The sequence below is a fragment of the Agelaius tricolor genome, unplaced genomic scaffold (assembly GCF_023055355.1).
Source record: "Agelaius tricolor isolate 1412-34295 unplaced genomic scaffold, bAgeTri1.0.p SCAF_6, whole genome shotgun sequence".
Classification (NCBI taxonomy): Eukaryota; Metazoa; Chordata; class Aves; order Passeriformes; family Icteridae; genus Agelaius; species Agelaius tricolor.
Window position 1 is genome coordinate 28,250,417 of NW_027269266.1, and position 20,965 is coordinate 28,271,381.

At 35.0% G+C, this 20,965-nt stretch overlaps 1 protein-coding gene across 5 annotated transcripts in view; it reads right to left on the reverse strand.

The window, feature by feature from the left end:
- Window positions 1-20,965, reverse strand: part of SNX13 (sorting nexin 13) — a 65,592-nt gene that overhangs the window by 27,297 nt on the left and 17,330 nt on the right. For all 5 annotated transcript variants that reach the window (XR_011679499.1, XM_071429130.1, XM_071429131.1 and 2 more), the window contains exons 2-10: window positions 17,165-17,277; window positions 12,500-12,602; window positions 7,431-7,520; window positions 6,897-7,018; window positions 4,429-4,550; window positions 4,181-4,282; window positions 3,433-3,521; window positions 2,897-2,980; window positions 375-513 (exon numbers count right to left, since the gene is read on the reverse strand). Coding sequence is in view for 4 of the 5 variants with exons in the window: in XM_071429130.1 (XP_071285231.1) it covers window positions 375-513; window positions 2,897-2,980; window positions 3,433-3,521; window positions 4,181-4,282; window positions 4,429-4,550; window positions 6,897-7,018; window positions 7,431-7,520; window positions 12,500-12,602; window positions 17,165-17,277 (964 nt within the window). In the remaining variant the exon portion in view is untranslated. The remainder of the gene's footprint in view (window positions 1-374; window positions 514-2,896; window positions 2,981-3,432; window positions 3,522-4,180; window positions 4,283-4,428; window positions 4,551-6,896; window positions 7,019-7,430; window positions 7,521-12,499; window positions 12,603-17,164; window positions 17,278-20,965) is intronic.

Sequence of the window (20,965 nt, forward strand, 5' to 3'; positions counted from 1 at the left end):
ATACCTTGCTAATGAAAATTAACAAGAAGAAATATCTTTCTTTTCCCTTTTTCAGATTAACGGTTAACTGACTACCATTAATACCTTAAATATTACTGAAATCCAGAACCACCAGTCAGGCAGTTTTGATTTAACAGAAATACACTTAGCTAACCAAATTCTCTGTACTTACAAAAAGGAATCAAACACACACCAACCAACAAAACAATTATGAAAATGAAAACACAAGTTTTATCACTTTTTATGCAATTTTTTAAAAATAAAATACTTGGTACTATGTTGCATCAGAGCTTTTATTTTTAATTGTTGCAATATTCTACAGAGATCATGCTTCTAAGTGCCCTACATATTTTGCAAAACAACGCAGCACTAACCATCTCCTGCTGTATCTAGAGATCGAAGATATTGCAATTCTTCACTTGCTTTATCTTTCACAGCTTCCAACTCGCCTATATTATCACTTAATTTAATAATATTCATAAAGGCCTCATAGTTACAGTTGGAATCACGAATCTGAAACACAAAGTTTTACAGTGTAAGTAATGCAAAACAGCTATAAGTACAAGACATGATTCTTCTTTAAGTGAATTAGTTTGATACAGCACTGCCAAGTGGCATTTTGATAGTTCTTTGACACATCTAAATTTTCCTTTTGGTACTGAAATTTTACATGGACTAGAACAGAAAAAGCATGCATAGTCAAAAACTATTTCACACCATCACTTTCTGTTTTCAAGAAGTACAACACAGACACATGGAAAGTCCATCAACCTCCTTAATGAAGATCTCCAAAATCCAATCCACCATCTTTTGCTATTATCTCCTTAGCTAAATAGGCAGAAAATGGTGAGACAACTGAAAGCGTTCACCTTTACCAAGATCCCCAGCAAGTACACATGCCCCCAGAGTAATGGCTTCTTAAGATACAGAACTACAGAAATAATTAAAACATTCTACCATGTAATCATAACCTACTGAGGGAAAAACAAATCTACATAACTCCTCTCTGGAACCCTAATTCAGATACCCTGGCAAATACTATTAAGCTATTTAAATACATACAATTTTACCATTAGCATAGAATGAACCTGTATTGGCATAGAATGAACCTGCTCTAGGGACTCAAAGGAATTTGTGCAAGTGAAAGAAGCCTGCTGTGGTGCCAAGATCACGGGAAACTGTGCTGTGAATGCAGCATGGAGATCAGGGAAAGGCTGGCTGCTTTACAACACGTGCACACAGGTGCTGAGGGAAAAGACAGCGTTAGAACTCAATCATCTGAAGCTAAAAAAGTCACTTCACCCACATCTCTTATAAATGCTCACTTTGATATGGAAATGTAATACTTGGTCTGTACTGAAGAAGTGCATTGACATGAGCTGCACGAAGCAGAAAGAATGAAGACTGGATACCATTGATCAAAGTTAATGGGAAAATCTCCCTAAAAATCTGCTTTTAAAAGTAATAGTACAAGCAGTGCTTGAACTTAAAACATTTTGTAAATTTGTGAATTTCACAGTGAAGAGAGAAGTTTGAATTAACTTCTGATTTTGTATTGAATCTTTGTATTTTATTGCAACAGAATTAGTATTGGACTGTGGTACGCCTGGAATTAAACTTCTCTTTTCCAGAAACTGATCTTTGCATTCAAGTGTGACTTTATGTCAAAGGTTCCAAAAGGAGCCAGGATTTATTTCAGTCATCTCTACTTCTGACCTTAATTTCTGCAACAATCTCCATTTCATATGACTTGTATAAAACTTTTTCCTTATCTTTTGCCCAGCACATTTGCTTCTTCATCTCAGAAAGCAATTTTGAAAATTAGTTATTTGGGATATCACTATCATAACAGCAAGCTTTATAAAAAGCTCAGAATCCTATCTCTGGACGCAGCCGGGGGCAGTGTTCAGTAAATAAAGAATGAGGCCAAGTTACAAATAAAGAACACACGTAGGAGGAAAGGGGAATAGAAAATTGAAAATTCTGGTCCAGATGAGCACTATTTTTTCTTACTAAAGCTAGGTTCCTGTAGAATGTGTGCAAATTTTTACATGAAATGAAGGAGGCTGGAGTGAAGGAAACACTGTACATATACCCTTGAAGCAATTCCATAATTCCATACATAAGAAGAACTTTGAAATGCAAGGGTGTTTTCACAGAATTTGAATGTACACTGTAAGACTAAAATATATGAATAAAAAGAGAGAACTTGGAGGAAAAAAATTAAACTTGATTCATGAACTATACAGGATAATAATGTATAAGAGTAAGTTTTAACTTGCTTTGCAAGTTAAAGAATCAAGATTGTTAATTAAAGTACAAATATTCTATTTATGTTAGCTTTACTATCTAATACTACTTTAAAAGGTTTAGGGGCTTTTCTTGCAGGTACATTAGAGAATTATCAAAGTTTAGAAATTGTTTCTGCCCATTCCATTGAATTATTTAGGGTTAACACAAACAGTCCTAGAATAACTGCCCTGAAATTCCTTAGCAGAAAATAAATGTTTCTTAGTTTTCATTCTTAAGGCCTCTTAAGCTTGAAAGGCCAAACTGCAAACACAGTCAGGGGAAAACACCTCCACAGGTACTGCCATGCTTCCCAAACAGCCAAGCAGAACAGTCAGAGGATTGAACTTTACATTTTGCAATACATTAGTCCTCAGTCAGGGAACTTCTGCTGAACAATCAAAATGAAGAGTGCAGATATATAGACTCCATGTGTATGTATGTATAAAATTAAATATAGCAGCCCTAAGTTCATTATCTCTGCCAATATATCAATTGGTAACGTTTATACCAGACACCTATCCATCGTGATTATAGGGAATACAAGTAAAGCTTTATATGAAAGTGTTCTGGAAATACAAATTATTTAAAACATTTCATATCTTACCATCCATATGACATACTGATTAATATAATCAGGATCACTGAGCTGGTTTATTAACGGAAGAAGAATTCCTCGGGAGAGGATTTCCTAAAAAACAAAGGATTTTTATATCATCATTTTATACATTTATTCATAAAGCTCGTATAACTGCAACAGTTTAAACATCACTGTGTAGAGCTTAAAACACAAAAGTGTAATTACAGAAAACATTTAAGAGGCACTACCATATTTTCCTCCAATTAACACTACAAATATAATTTGCAACTGCAAGAAATTACAAGAAAAGCCTCCTCAAGAAAAAACAACCCCAAAATAAACAACATCCACTTTCTCATGCTTTTGTAATGATGGAGCTAAAATAACCTTCAAAAACATCTCAGACAAACTGTTCTCTGCTATTAAATACTTATCAAGACTCTACTGCTTTTAAATACCCTCATATTAAGTTAGTTCAATTTTAGAAAATAAGACCAGCAGTTGAAAAAATTTTTATGACATTAAACCAAAGAATTGGAATGGCTTTTAGAGTCTGTACTTACCCTGACAAAGTATCGCATGATCTTGTTCTGGAAGTCTCCAGGAGGTAGCAATATATACAGTAAAACCTCACACAGATCCCTTAGGAATCCTAGAGAATGAAAACAAAAACCCCTGAGCACAATTTTACATTATGGTACTTCACATCTTACCTGATATCACCAAATGCCATAGATAAGTCCTTAATTCTGAGTTCAAACATACAATCATGTATCTCTTACATTCCAAGTATTACAGTAACACCTTTGAGATGGAATATAAGCATCACTAATGAGAAAGATCTACCTCAAACCCAAGACAACAAAAGCCACATTGCAAGATTAAAAAGAACCCCAACAACCTAACTCAAATGCATTTTCCTTACTTAACATATTCCATTTTTTTCCTCTCCAACACTTTCCCTAAAAATATAGTGCTTTTTGCAGGAAGACTACAAAATAGTGATAAGGAAGGCACATCTATGAAAAAGTAGTAAGAATCTGCAAAACTATCCCCTCCCTCCCAGGAAAAAATATTTTTATCTTAAAATTTTTCCAATGAAAGGAGGAAGACTTACATAGGTACATGCTTCATTTTAGTTATCACATTAATATGTACAAATCAGAGGAAATATACATGTATGGTAGATCGCCACACTTTGAAAGTCATATGCTAAGATTTTAATGCATTTCATATTGTGAACACAAATGTTAGTATTTTAATTTAGTTGCCCATACTAAAAGATTTACTCAGAAGATAATATTGAGAGACCTTCTTCATCTTTGGGAGAAGTGCAGACTAGATCACGACAGACTTCTTTTTCCATTTCAACTTCAACCTCAAAGAATGTATCTACAAGTTCCTCAGCTTGATCTATGCAAAAGAAAATTTAAAAAGCATGTTTTTGTCAAGACTAGAAACTTGAGAGAGAACTTGAATTATAAAATAAAGCAAACTATATTTCACACACATAAGAGACCAGCCTACTTAGACTCAAATAAAAAACTACTTCAGATTACCTTTCATCTGATTGCCTTTCTCTGCTATCCTTTGCTGAGCTTTTCTGAAAACTCGAAGATGAGTGCCAAAGTCATCAACAAGTCGTGTAGTGAAATAAGGCTGCCAGTCTGTTTCCTTTGACCTATTAGTAAAGGACATCCATGGAAAGTAATTATTTTATTGTGAACACAAAGAACAATAATAAATTCTTACCTCTCATTCCTTCCTGCCAAGAACCACACTGATAGTAAACATGGAAAAGCAAAGAAATAAATCAGTCTCCTAATTGCCTATCCACTGAAAACCTAAATATTGTAAAATACCACTCCTGAATCACATTAATATTTATGTTTGATTTAGTTGAAAGTCAACATTTGCATCTAGAATGGTGTTCTGATTTGTGACACTGTCAAGTATCTGTGAGAAGTCCTGATATAAACAGTTCAAAACATAAAACTAAAATACTCTCCAGACCTTTTTCAGCCATACTTTCTATAATTTTGGAAGGCATTTAATCAAAATAATTTTCTTCTGAACTTGCAGAATATGTACCAGTGAGAAAACACACACTTGAAACTAAACACAATCTAATCTTATCAATAATTAATTCCACAGCTTATATGATGTTCTTAGCATACTCTTCTGACAACACAAATAGGTTTAGATCAGAAAATAGTCACTGTAAGATTTACATAAAACTACTTCCTTAGTGGTGTGAAAAGGATAGAGGCATTTTTATGATATCTGTGCCTTACTAGGCAACCTAACAATCTGATTGTGCATTATAGGTTTAATGAACTTTGATGCCAGTAATAGCTCTTACACCATACTAAATATTTTATTGCCTGAACTCTCAAGATGTTATAACAGGAATCCTTCTACAACACTTCTTTTTTTGCCTTTATTCCCTTACCTACTCTTTCTTTTCTTAAGGAGAAAGAGATAAGGAACTCTGGAAGAGAGGGAAGACTACTGCAAAATCTAGACATGTAAATAAGAAGCAGAGCTGTCCCAAAGGGCCATTGATCAAACAATCCAGATCCCCCATTTGCACAAGACAGAACCACACAAAACCTCTGGATGGCAGCCTTACCACAGGCTCCCAAAGCTGCAGCTGTCAGGGAATACTCAATTCCCACTGTATTCATTCTCCCCAGCAGCTGACAGGCTGTATGGAACTACAGGTGATGGTACTAACCTAAACCGTTTCAGCTATGTCCAACTACAGGCATTATAAATACACTACATTATTTTTTCTGCAGAAGAACTGCTGCAGGCCTGTGAAATTGATTTGCTTTCTACAGCAGAACACAACTGCACGGGAAATGTGCCTATTTCTGAAGAGCTATAGTACTGTAGGAAAGAAAAATAAACTTGCAAGAATTTGACCTACTTTGACACAAACTCAGTGCTCAACACTGTCCAATGAAATGGACAGTGCCAAACAGACAAAAACACTGAAGCTGGGGAGTCAGGTCCATTTCATGCATAAGTTTGGTTGCTGTAACAGTTTATTTAGCATCATTTTCACCATTTCAATACTGTTTTCTAGGATTTTTATTATTTTACTATATCATATATTATTATATTTATAATTATATTTATATTATAATTATTTTTCCGAGTATTAAACCCAGCTCTCCATCTTTGACCCCCACCATCAGAAAACCACACTAACCTACATTGTCAAGTCAACAGAGGGAGGTTATAACACCTTAAAATTGCTAAGAAGTTACTTATATTTAGGTGACCCACAAACTCTTTTGCAGAGAAAGCACAGTGGGATAAACACCAGAAATAAAAACTGAATAAACAAGTATATGGATATAAAGGCATGTGGCATCTGGACTAAGAAATACTCAGCCATACTCAAGAAGTGAATTTCCAAGACAAGTTGCTAATCAAGTAGCAGGAAAGCAGGGAACAGCAGCAGAAATAAGGGGAATTAACAAACTATCCATTTGTCCTCAATCAATCCTGTTTTAAAAAAAAAAGTTTGCATATGTGACATTCTATTTCACTTTCCAGACTCCTATTCTTTCTAAAATACCCATTGTTCTTACATATGGAAGAGTCATACTGCTTCTAAAAATTATCTGAGGTGATACGTATGTTGAATTCAGACTTTTGGACTGAATTCAGACTTACCTTGGGAGTGGCCCTACTCTTTACATGAAGAATACAAAGAAGTAATGATTCACAAACTTAATACTTAAGTTGTAAAAAAGAAAAAAATAAAAGCAGTTCAGTGATTTTAGACAATCTACATTTTGAAATGGCCATTTTGCAAGAGATTATGACTTCAACCCTGCCATCTCCATTATTTCCCTAGGGGACCTACAAAAGATCGTATTTCTTATATTAAAATCTTAAATTTTTGTATGTTCTTTCTGTAAAATGCAGTGAACTATTCTAGCAGATAAACCTAACCACTTACCTACTACCATACAACCCACAGTATATTGATGTAAGTAAAAACAAATCTTACCTGGCAGAAAACTGAACAAGTGCATACTGAAGAGCCTGCCTAATTTCCAGAAGAAAGGATTCATCATCACTTAGTGTGTAATACCAATACTGCACATAGTCTCTCAGGGAAAACTGGATTACCTGAAAATTAAAAAAAAAAAGAGCTAATGAAAAAGGACAAAAGAAATATACAACAGTTTTTTGTGCTAGATAACACAATAGTAGTTTTTCTAAAGGGTTACCAGAGTGAACAATACTCCTTTTCCATTACGAAACTGGGAGTGAAACCGTAAAATTCACACACTGAAACTTGTTTTCAGACTGGTTTGCACACATTGTTTTTATCACCACTACACTGTGAAAATAAAATATACCAAAAACATACTCATATATTGCCCAATGTCCTGGCCCATCTCCCATGGGTTTTTCATTTATCACTCTCATATATGGTAAAATTTTGAAATTCTATTTGTCACTCAACTACTTCTGCATTACACAGTCAATACTTGCAAAGTAATAAAGTAAAAAATAAATAGTCCTGGTTAGAACTTACCTGTTGTAAAGGCTCATCAATTATATTTGCACCTGTCAGTCTTCTGTCAATCTTAATAGGTCTGGCTTCACGTTTCATTTCTTCTATGCACTTGAAAGAGATTGGGAAATGTAATTTTGTAGGGTTGAGCTCTAATTAAAAAACAGCTCTACTGCTTATGATATATATGTATACACCCAGTAGTGACTTTATATATTTTCTATAGTATTATAATTTATACAGAAGATATAATCATAGAATCAAACAATTATTTGGGTTGGAAGGTCTAGTTCAAGCCCCCTGCAATGATCAGGGACATCTTGAGCTACATCAGGTTGCTCAGAGCCCTGTTCAACCTGACCTGGAATGTTTCCAGGGACAGGGCCACCACCTCTCTTGGAAGCAATATTTTCTGTATTTTTCTCTATATAGTACATAATGACAACAAACTCCTGAAAACCTACTTCTTGCTATATATAAAGGAGCAAGCGTTTGCTAAATTACTAAATCAGAAGGAAATAAAACTCAAATAGTTAGGAAAGGAGGGAAGGGGGAGACACAACAACAGCACAAGGTAGTTTTTGTGCAAGGCTCCAGTTCCCCTCCTGCTAGAACTTGACTGTACAATCTCAGGCAGATAATTTTCAGTTGGGTTTTTGGTTTCTTTATCCACCTCAGTTTATTCTATATGCCAGAAGAGAAATTACTTTTTTTGTACCGTTGCTACACAACAGATGAGCCTTTGGAAAGTAATTGATGAGGAGGGAAAGAAATTACTTTATAGAAGGATTTGCATCTCAAAGCAGTTAAGTCCAAGAATGACCTCATCAGAGCTGACTTTTGGAAAGTGACATACTGAAGAAGAACTCCCTTTATCAGTGCTTCTCTCAAGTGGACTAATGTAGCATCTTTCTACAAAATTTCAATGCAATCAGCAATAAACTCCTCTATTTTCACAGAAATAACAACCCAACAACTTACACAATAGTTCAAATAAACCAGTAATTTCTTTGATCTAGAGAGAAAGTTATGACTATATTGGAAAAAAAAAAGAACTGCCAAAACCATAAATGAAGGAATTATAAACCATATATCCAAGGTTTTTATTCTATGTGAATAAAACTCACCCTAAGTATCTCTCATTCAAATCAGTTAACGATGAATGGCAGTGAAATACCTGAGGCCAGAAAAAAAATCATCCTCCTATTTAAGCAACCCTGTATCACAACACAGAAATACTTTGTTGCAAAATTCTGTATATTTTTTAACTTTCAAGCCAAGCGGACCTTCAATGCTACTTTAATACAAATTTGAATGGGTCACATTCAAACAATTAGCATATTCCACCAATGAATTTGCACTAATCCACTAATGAATTTGCCAAGTATTTTTGTGTTGATTGTGTCAAAACCACCAAAATTATACAGGGCCAAATAATTAAACATTTTTACTAAGCACAGAATAGTACAAATTACCAGACAAAACTGTCAAAATAATCTTGAAGGACTGCATGCATAAAGCCACATTTGGAAAACAGAGAGGAAAATAGAGCAGCAAAAACAGCAGCAGGCACAAGAAAAAGAGGGACACAGAGAATATTCAAGATTACATGATAAAAAATTTCAATGTTCATATGCTCACAGGATCCAGGTTTTGACCTAGATTTCAGGAATTCATCTTGTCCAACCTTCTGTTCAAAGCAGAGCCAACTACAAGGTTAGACCATTTTTCATATTCTTTATCTCCAGTGAAATCTTTATGTGCCTGCAGTATAATTTAATTTGCTTTTGAGATGTCTAAATTTTAGAGTATGTGCTTTTATTCCATTATAGGTACAACAGCTGACTCTAGTCTCACTTGGAAAGCACTTTTGGTTTTACTTCTGCCTTCCAGATGCTGACACAGAAGACAGACTTAAAGGAAGGACCCAACTCACATGACAACTGTCCCATTTGACTGTCACTTCACTCACAATTAGTCTGATGCACTCTACCAGTATTAAATCATTGGTCAGGAAAAATGGGTATCACTTGTTATTATTACATTTGACACCTCTCCTTGCTTCATTTTAAGCAGGGAGGAATCACCTGGGAGGAACACAAGACATAGACTCCACAAAATGAGATGCAGCACAAACAAATCCAGCTCCACAAGCATCTAACTGCACTGACTGAGTTATTTCAGACTTTTGTTTCACTGCACTAATGCATATTTTTGAAGCTCTCTTTGACACTGTTAGCTAACAGTCAAATATGAAATATGCCTCATTTAGACTGCCCTAATATTTCCTCAATTGCAGGGTTTCATGAGCGGACAAGACATAGGGGATTTACACATCTGCCTCAAATCTGTGACATAGGATATGACCCACTGACTCAAAGAGACTCCAAGACTATTTAGGGATCCAACATACAACTACTGCTTGTAAGTTGTTATCACTGTTTTCTTACTGTACTTTGGCAACATTGTACCAAGCCTACTCTTGGTCTTTTGGGTAAAGCTTAGAGATATCAACTAGCATAACCAAACATTTGATACTTCTGTTGAAGTTGGGGTGAAATTGTAATTTCAAGTGAAAGTAGCATTCAAGTTAACAGTTCAGAAGGCTATAAATTTACCTTTCACTCAACATTGTTTTAATACAAGCCTACAGACAACTGTATATCATGCAGAGCCAGTTCATTATTGCATCATCCTGTAGGCTGATGACAGAGAAGTTATATGTGACTTGCAAAATGAAAAGCAAGTCTAAACCTAATTTTTAAGCCTCCCTGTTTGTATATAAACAAACAAACAAACAAACAAATCGTAGAAAGGTATACAATGTTCCATCAAATGTACCTTAAGTATTCTCCTTAATGTGAGGTATTCACTATATATTTGCTAGTAAATATAATCTGCAGCAATCAAGGAAACCTATCAGCACCAGATCTGGTGTTGTAATGTATGGTACATTCTACACATTACATCCAGCCTCAGCTTTGATGCTCTGTATTATTACTAATTTCTGTAAAATCAAGCATTTGAACATTTATCCTAGCCTAAAGAAAATCTCTAAGTACCAAAAATGCTCCAAAACTATCAACAAAATTCTGATGAAAAGAGCATCTTATAAAGAACCAATATCACCAGATTACTCCTCAGACTACCACAAAACAATTTCATGTTCAGGTGAATTCAGCTTGTACTTGGTTCATGGAAGAAGTATAATCTATACACACCAGCCACTAGAAAGACTATTCATTCTTCAAGACCACTTAGGTCCAAAATGACTTTAAACATGAAAAAAATTCACGTTAAAAATATTATTTTCCATACAAGTCAGCAGTAGTTTAATACAGAAATAGCAAATAGGAATCACAAAACAACATGTTTGGTTTTGGCTGGGACTCATCTCTGCTAGCACTGCTACTGCAAAGCTTACCTACCCTTGTTAACGCTACTTTAGTGCAGTGGCAAAAGAGAAAACACTATTGTAGAAGACAAACAGATTTTATTTGGTGAACAAATTCAAATAGCATTTCATAAGTCAGCTAAAAACAAATACCTTTGTATTACAAAACTTAAATCCAGAGATTAGCTGAGACAGGTCAGTTGAGGAAAGTGCTGTGTCAATAGTCCATACTCAAATCAGATGTCGAACTACTGAATTTGCAAAGAGCACACAAAAAACTCCACAAGATTTTATTCTTTGATAAAGCAACCAGTACATACACACTGAACCGAAAATACAATATTAACTTAAAAAAACGTTTCAGCATGTAGAGGAAATTTAAAAAACAGAAAAACTTCTCTAAATCTGCTCCCAAAACACAGGACATTAAGTAACAACCTATATAACAGAAGCACTAAAGTCTATATAGCATCAAGAATCTTAGCCATACAAAATGAGGTTTCATTAACAGAACAGAAACATTAACTGACTGCTGACTTTTCTTTTTTCAGCCTTAACCTTTGTACTTTTCATCTGGAGCAGTGACCTTAGTTTAAAGTTTAGGGTATACTTTCAGATTGATTTTAAAATATTAAAAGACTTAAGCAAAAAGGCCACTCACCAAATGAGCAATGAACCAGTCACAGAAAAAGTTCTGTGACTAGAAAACATACTGCTGAATCTCAAGGTAAATTTCTATGTGCCACTGATAATGCTGAACATTCACCCCCTTTGACAGACATGAAGTGTAGTGAACTGATAGCTAAGAAATAACAGGATGCTTCAGTCAGAATAGCTGTGAGATTAAATTTACTATAATTAGCAATCTTTGGGTTAAAGTGTTTACTCTGACAAGTGCAAATGGATTAGACCAAGATATATCTAAACTTCTGACCTAAGAGGATGGCATTGGTTCATAAACCAGGAATTCCTAGAAATTCTACTTCCTGGCTTTTAACAACTTCTTCTGTACTAAACAGATACAGATTTATTCAGTTAGGAACTTGGCTCCATCAACCAAAACTATGTGTCTGTTAGGTATTCAGACACGAACAGAGCTGAAAAGTAGATTTCACTGCTGCTCTGTATTCATCTATGCCTTTCCAGAATTTTTGCTTGGTCTTTAAGAGAGACAAAGATGACCTCTACATCCTTGAAGCACTGCAAATCTAGACTTTGTAACAGTTTGACTTTCTTAGTTAGGCAGGCAAATTTTTGATCACAATCAAAAGTGGAGAGACTACAGATCCAGTAATGGAAGACACCTCAGTAGTGACAGTAGGTCATGACAATCTTGCACAAAAAAGCAAGGAAGAGCTACTATCCCCCAAAACAAATCAAGACACACAAACAGTCTCGAAAGGAATGGTTTAGTAATTTCCTCACAGATATTAGCCACTCATATCATACTCACTTCTCACAATGAAGAAACAATACTTAAATCAAACTTTCCATAACTATTTAAAAATTGTATTTCATAAAGGAAAAATATGTCATTTCATTTACACATTGCAGCTGACTCAAAAGATAAAAGCAGTCTCTTTTACCTTGAGAAATGGGCACAATACTTACATTAAAACTTAATGTACAAGTTATAAAACTTAAAAACAAGTTATAAAATCTGATCTATAAGTTAATACCAGAAAACCTTCCTTACCTTAGGGATCCCAACCGATGTACAAGGGAGAAATGAATGTTCACACTGCTCAAGGTATTTTTCTGAATTGCTTTTTCCAAATAAAAGAGTAACCACAAAACCCCTACAATGGAAAAAGAAAGACCAGGTACAACAGCAGCCACATTTTCTCACCTCTAGAAAATATTTAACGGAAAGTTATAAAATGACAAAACATGATAATCCTCACTGTTTACTCTCGTGCTTTTTCACACTGTAACATGCTGCTCAAAATAACTGACACAACCCTAAGTATGAAGCTTCCCAGTCTTGTACTGTCTGTCTTGATATATTCTTACCACACAGAAGATCTAAGTAGCATTGCCTATGCTACAGTGTGCCTGCTGTGATGGCACACTGCCTGTGCTCACAAACATCAGCACTTGGGAAAAGGGGTACATACAGAAGGTGCTTTGGTTGCTTTTATATGAAGAGTCTCCAACACTATGGAGAAATAAACTCTGTAGGTTGCTCCACTGTAGCGTAAGCCACAAAATCACATTGCAGAAATAAACTGATGCAGCAAGCATAACTAACCACTGCACATGTTTAGACATTGTGCTTACCCTTCTAGAACAGCAAGAATTTATTTACAGCTTATGACACTAGGGCACAAGAACACATGAACATCAAGCTGGCTTTACTAAGAAGTAGACAAAAGCACAGTGTCTGTCCCAATTCTAGCATAAGCAGAGGATGTAGCCTTTGAAATAGCAAGCAAAGAAAAAAAGGAAATAGATTAATCTTGGGATGGCTAAACGCACACAGTTTTTTACACAAATTTCAAAGCATTCCATTTAAAGGCCAGCTGACCAGCATTTGTGACCACAGGAACTTACAAAGCTATTCCAGGCCAGAAATGTGCTGAAGTAATATGTTCTTTTAATATAGATTGCTGTTGATATATGATACTCTCGCTTAGAAGACTACAGAAAAAATCCTATCCAAGCTAAAATATGCCATTTAAAGGTTTTAATTCCCAAAATTAAAAAAATTCTTTTTAAGCCCCCCAGAGGCCCAGTAATTCAGAAGCTGTGTTGTTAACTCCATGAAAGAGGGAAAGAAAAAAAAGCTACTCAAATTATTATCAGTAACTTGACAAGGTATAAGAGGAGTTCACTGGAAACTCTAACTCCATTACAGCCATCCTTACCTGCCATATGACAGTAAGAAATAAAAGCAGGTTGAATTGCCCCCCTGCTGCCTGCAACTTTAAATTCATAACACCTATCAGAGTTCACAGACAAGAACTTGCTTAGAAAAATCACAGTATTAGTTTCTCTAATGTTTTGGTTTGTTTTTAATTATTTAAGTTTGGATTTTCTTTTTATTATCTGTGACTGCTATTAGAAACTTCAGTTGTCTTTTAAAGAAAACCGTATACTCAAGTTTGGCCTAAAATCAACTTTAACTTCAAACATCTATCAGCCACTTGCTTCTCTTCTTTTATTCACAAAGAATGACGCCTTGGAAATAACTACCTATAGATTATATCTCTGTTTTCTCTCAAATATTTTGATACTTTTAAAGTTAATGACTCATTCAAAAATACTAATACCACCAATATGGTTTAAAAAAGGCTAATCTTCTTAGATGCCTTGAAGTATTATCAGTTTTATGCTTGATGTGCTGGGACCTGCTTCTTCTCTGGCAGAAACTAACACACTTTATTCTCTAATGTAAAATCTTGTGAGCATTAGAGAAGGATACATAGCCTGAACATTCAGGACATCTGTTAGCTAACCTGAATCTTCTAGTGTAAATGCTTATTTAATTCATCAAGAGGATTTTCAATACATGAATGAGAAATCTTCCGTAGTCTTCTGTAAATGAATAGACCAGAACAAGGAAAAGATTGAATTTTGCTTCATTTAAAAAATTTTTTTCCAAAGATTACTGGATGGCCAGCTTTTTCAAGGGTAGATTAACAACAGAAAAAAGGAAAAATATTAAAAAAATGAAGACCACAGATTTATAACTTTCCCCTCAAGTCTGAAAAGTAACAGTCTCAGCTGAATGCTTTGTGAAAGTCAAAAAGCAGCTACAGAACCATTCCTGATTTGGTCAGCAGTTACAATCATTAATGGAGCCAGACAGTCACATATACATGGATGTAACTGAGTATCGATAATGATGGGATTTGATGACAGAGCAAATATTTTTAAATGGCAAAGCAATTGATTTCAAGAAATGTCAATTGAAATTTCCAAGAAATTTCAATTTTTATATTTGGCAAAACCACAATTCACATCATTTTTATTTCACCTCCTTAGGGCTGAAAGAGGGAAAGAAAAAGATATTAAACACTCCTAGCAGGAAAGGCAGATGGTAACAGACAGGCTCAGCATTCAGTTAAAGGGGTCTACACCAGTACTTGAATGAGAAGAAAAAAGAATACCACCCTGTAATACTCTACACAGGTTAAATAAAGAGTATCTATCTTTAGCCTCCTGCTTTTGAGCTCAGTTCCCTAAGTGAATGATCACTGAATGGAAAAAGACTAACATTTTCTAAATCAGTCTTGAAACAAAACAAAATGAAATACAGAGAAATTGTGATTTTGAACTTTTGTTCATATATACAAATGGTTTCAGTATTCTTCCATCTACACCAAAACCAATAGTACGTTTACTACAAGTCATCTGTGCAATCACAGAGTTGAATGCATATCAAAAATAAATAATCAGCACATTATAGGAGTTAAACGGTATAAACAGATTGATTACATTGACACAGATACAGCATCACCATTGTCTTCCTGCACAGCTCACTGATATATTATTTAAGTGCTTAGGTCAATACTAAGACTGCGACCAGCTGTGATTCAGCATTTTCTTCTGTTAAAACTGCAAAATGGGACAGAAGCTGGACTTCTGGCTACTGGGAGTCAGAAAGCTTTGACACAGGCCACTTCTTTTTTGAACAAAATATAAAGACCTAGAAGACTATGTGAAATTGGGTAAGAACTCCAAGTTTCAACAAAAAATTCAATCACAAAAAATCCATGTCCAAAATAGCTATTTTACTTCAGAGAAGTGTACAGTAAATATTATGGAAACCATTATAATCATGAACCAAAACTGAAGTTTTGTTTTCTAAATTTATATAGATGATGTTATGACATATAATTGCTAATTATAAGTGCAAAAATTATGAAGTAACAATTTCTGTTTGTTTCTAACAGAAGAATGACCAAGCATTTTGTGAAACATCAGGAAAATTAATTAAAAAAAAAAAAAAGAAGCAAGCAAGAATAATTTAGATATAAACCCATTTGGCCTAGTTAGCACTCACAGTTCTGTGTGCTGAATGTTAAAGTGTGTCACTCTGAAAAAGATTAACAGTGTAAAAAAGGGCCAGATCACAGCCACAGCCAAGATGTATATGAAATAATGAAGTGATGACATTCTACTGCAAGGGCTTAGACTTCACATCTATACATGTAAGTAAACACTCTGCTCCAACAGATGCACTACCACTAGATGAATTTATCCTTAACAAGATCAATGTTTACTGACTAGCTACAAAAATGAATCAAAGCAGCCCAATAACCACAGCAAAGAAATATGAGAGCTGACTTGAGAATGAATGAGCTCAGGCACCACATACAGTTTAATGGTGCCAAACTGTGGCTGACTTCAGACATGCTCTGAGACCCTGCTTTGACTGTTAGCCTTGAAAAACCAAACAGCTGAAACTGTGCAAGAATGAAGGATAGTGTCTTAAGAAATTATTATTCCATGTCATTTTCCATACTGCAAGTACTAAGGAAGTGGTAAGACAAAACAGCAAGCAGATGCAGTCTTGCCCTTTGGATAAACTCTGACTTTTGCCCTGGACAAACAGATAACAAAATATGCAAACCATACCTGTATCAAGACTTAACAAGATAAAAGTATTTACTTCAAGTTAGTTTTACCTTAACTAAATCCTTTTTGTAACAGACTGACTATTCTGATTTCTCAGAGATGAAATACCAAGCCTAATACAGTTGAAACCCAAGTGTAGCAGTTCTAATTCTAGCTACTACACTCTATTACATTTTTATGAGATATACAGGAATATACATACATTCTGTATGGTATCAAATAAGAAGGTAAAAAGAATATCCCACTAAGCCATTCTAACTTGCCATTAAAAATGTTTTAATGGTTACAAGGCAAACATCATAATATACAATGTAATAATGGTGCTACTTCACATTTGCTCCCTTCCTGCCTATATAGATAACATATGAAAAGTCTACAGCTGATGAACTGATCTACTTGTTCAAAGTGTAGCATTATTTCCACACACACAGGATAACATTCACTCCCATTAATCAAGTGCCTTAGATAGGAAAATGAGATTGTGATAGAAAAGGAAACATAAGTACTTAGAAGTACCTGGGAAAAGAACTGACACTAATAAAAAGTAGGAACTGAATTTACCACTGTTTTTATGTGAGCATTTGTCCTCTAACATCCACTAAAAATAGCTAAATTGGGATTTCAATTACAAAAATTTCGCTCATAAAGAAGTGCTCAAATGGTGAAACAATAATTACATAAAGCCACTTCAGAAGTACATAGCAAGCTCTTTGCTAACACACCCATTAAAATTTTACTTTCACAGCAAATTAAACAAAACACTAAGTAATATACTTACCCACCCACAAAGCAGAGGATATAAAATGCAAAGTAAAATATAGCGAAGGGTCCAAAAGTTACTAGAAAAAGCACAAGGCCAAGACTTCCCCATCCCCATATGGAAAGACTGGTCTGTAAACAAGAACATACAGAAAAGGAATAATTAATATTATATTCATACAACTTTAAGTCTCCAGAGCAATACTTTGTACTTTCTATAATGTTGGATACATTTTAACCAGATACAAGCTCTGCTTGATGAAATAAAAAATTACCCTTGTTTTTAAGAGTATATTGCTATCAAATATGTCCTCCATTATATTGTGGGCCACTAAATCAGTTTAGCCAACATTAGAGCATTTTTCTTTCAAATAATGTTCCTTAACTCTTATTTCAGATAAAACTATCATCCTTTAAGGTGCCACCTTTTTCTTTTCTATTCTCCTTTAGTGCATTTTTTTTTTCTTGAGATCCCTTCCTCCTCACTTCTTCCCCTATCCCCACCATGAGAAAAGTTCTCCACCATCTCCTAGGAAAAAGCAGACTTTGTGATAGAACAGGAAGAGACAATACAGCCTTGTTTTATACATCTAAACATGTTATTTTCTACAACCAAGCAATACTGTTTCCTCCCTAGATCAAACAAGGTGCAAGACTAAAAAGGCATCTCTTTCTCCAGTCAAGCCACAGGCGGGTCAATGAGTGCACCGAATAACTGGCACAAGTATACTTCTCCACATAAATAAAAGGGAGGGAAACTTCAGCAACTGATATCTGGGCAGTGGAAGGGAGGCAAGGGTTGTTTGAAAAGCCCATGAAGAAGTTAAAGTCAGAGCACATGTGGGACTGGTGGGATTTTGGGGGTTGAAGTCTGGCATAAATGCAGCAGAAAAATCTCCACCTGCACTGGCAGCCACCAGGAGTACAAAAAAGCAGCAAGATTCCAGTTACAGGTTATAGGTGAGTGCATTTACATATACTCATGTATACACATACATACTTGATCTATCTATCTATATAGACAGATGTGTGACTGTAGATACCTGTACATACATGCATGGTAATCTAAAAAAATCAAGGCAGTGAAAGCCTGACTGATCTGAGCAACAACAGTTTTTAGACCATCACAATGCTGCAATGCAGTCAACAAAGCTTATATAAATTTAATTCAATCTAGTCTCTAGTTCAATATGGAAGGCATGCTTCAGCCAAGACCCAAGAGTGTGAAACACAACGATGACAAGTATTTATAGGCCACCCAAACTGTTCCAGCTCTTAGATTCTCAATATTTTTTTCTTGGTTGCTGCTGTTGTCTAATTTACACCTTTCCTAACAGTGATCAAATGACACCCTGATGGGAACTCAGAAAACTGTGTCAACAAGTAACACCAAGAAAGTATTTAAATAAACTCGTCTTGCAGTTTGACATTTAGAAAACAAACAGAGTTTGAACACCACATTTGCAGAGAGCCCTTTTTTAGCTTTTAATATGAAGGAGCTACAACTCATTTCTCTCAAGGAACTATTTAGATTTCATCTTTTAATTTTAGGCATAGGATTAAAAAAAAAAAACTTTTTTTGAAAAAGTTTTTAAAACCCTATAGAGAATGAAAAAGAATACAAATTAAGGCTCCTATATAAAGCAGCTTTGATTATTTTTTGAGAGCAAGATCAAAAAGCAAAATCACAGCTCTGAGGAGACTTTCACAGATCTAAACTGCAATAATCAGAATTATTTAATTCTTCCTAGTTGAAAGTTTAATGGAACCTTGAGATGAAATTCTATTTTCTTCCTAGTTGAACTTTCTTAGCAGGAGATACGACTTGTACTGGCTTTGTTCTAAGTGTTTGAGGCTGGGAAAAATTAAACATACAAATATGTAGATGAGGGTAATTAAAGTGCAGCAATTAAAAAAAATGCATTGCAAGTTATTAAATTCTCTTTAAGCTGAGGAATTGCTTCAAGAGATAATATAAACCACAAAATCCACACTACTAAAATCACAACCAAGTAGAAGACTTTGTTGTTTTGTTGATTCATATTAAGTAAATGCAGTAGATAATTGTGGCCTTCCAGTACATGAAGAGAGCCCATAAGAAAGAGAGAAACTATTCACAAGGGCATGTAGTGACAGAACAAGGGGGAATGGCTTCAAACAGAGACTAAGTTTAGATTAGATATAAGGTGATGGTGAGCACTGCTGAGTGCACTCTGGGCTGAGGCTGCCCTGAGAAGATGTGGATGCCCCAGCCCTGAGAGTGTTCAAGGCCAGGCTGGTTGGGGCTTTGAGCAACCTGGTCTAGCAGAAAGTATTCCTGCTACATGGCAGGTAGTTGGAACTACATGATCTTTAAGGTTCCTTCCAACCCAAACCATTCTAGGACACACTTTTTTCCTAGTTGAAAAAGAGAAACAAAAAACATGGCAAATGCAAGAATTAACAAAAACGTGAGATCCCATTGCACATCTATGTTCAATACAAAAAGAAGATTCAGCATATTCATACCATCAGAAATACATTTTAAAACTTCTGCAGAGCATTACAAGCATGATAAAGAAGATATGCACACAGAAGATAGCATTTAATGATGGTCTTTTTATGTCAAAAACCATTATGCTTAATCACATCATTCAAAAAAGTTTAAGTTCTAAATATGGGATAAGCACTCTAAATGACTTAATTAAACTAGATGGATGTATAGTCAGGGTTGGATGAATGCATAATTAACAAAGAAAGCTCCATAACTCTAATAAATAAAACAGTGACCTTTTGTCCTATGCTCCAGTTTTGCAATTTAGCATATGGGTACAGAGATTCAAATCTCATTTGGTATTTTAATAGGATTTCTTAAAAATCGTACAACTTGGTACACTGCAGGAAGCACAACAGATATTGGCCCAATTCTTGTATATTCTAATAAGTGCTTTATAGTCTTAAGGATTTTGAGACATTCAAAGGGATTAAATCATCAGGATGGTACCCTTTCTGCTGAGTGTAAACAAAACTTTCCCTGACTCCACACATCTTGAAGGGACTTCAGCACTAAGACTCCTAGGAAAAAAAAATGAAAACTTAAAAGTTCTTTATACATAAAACCCAACTGTTTTTGAATAAAATGCTGCACAAATATGACTATACAGCTGGTCAGTATGAAAATAGTTCAGGTATTCAAATTCAAACCTCACAGCTTATTTCCAAATCCTATTTATAATGTTAATTTTTACAAGAGTTACAGATTTAGTAAAGCTCTGTTAGTCATACTAAAGTTAGTTGCAGGGTGAATGCTTATCACCCTTGACACAAAGAACAAACCAGTCTTCTGAAGAAATGGTGTGATTGCTGGTGCTTAAGTCACAACTATCCAGACCCTTTAAAAGAACCCGATCTGCCCTATATTGGCAGGGCAAACTTCCAAGCTGACCCAGCACAGTGCTGTTCACTGACTTTCAAGGGATTAGGGACAGTTACCTAAAGCCTGAAGAGATACACAGGCCTTAGTGCTGTGGTAGGCATGGTTGGGTATATACTGTGTGCATACACATGGGTAAAGGATGTTTATTCCATGTCAGCAGCTGCTCCACTTCAGCAGTTTTAGCCACTTTTGCTTACCACCACTAGAGATACTCTATGTTTGTCTCACCATCATCACTTCCTAGCTTTAGTTTAAGAATTTGCAAAGACTTCTGCAGAATATTACCAAGGCTATATATATATATATATATATATATATATATATATATATATATATATATATATATATAATGGGTTAATGAAGCATTGTGGTCACACACAGTAATTTTCTTTCCACAGTTGGAGT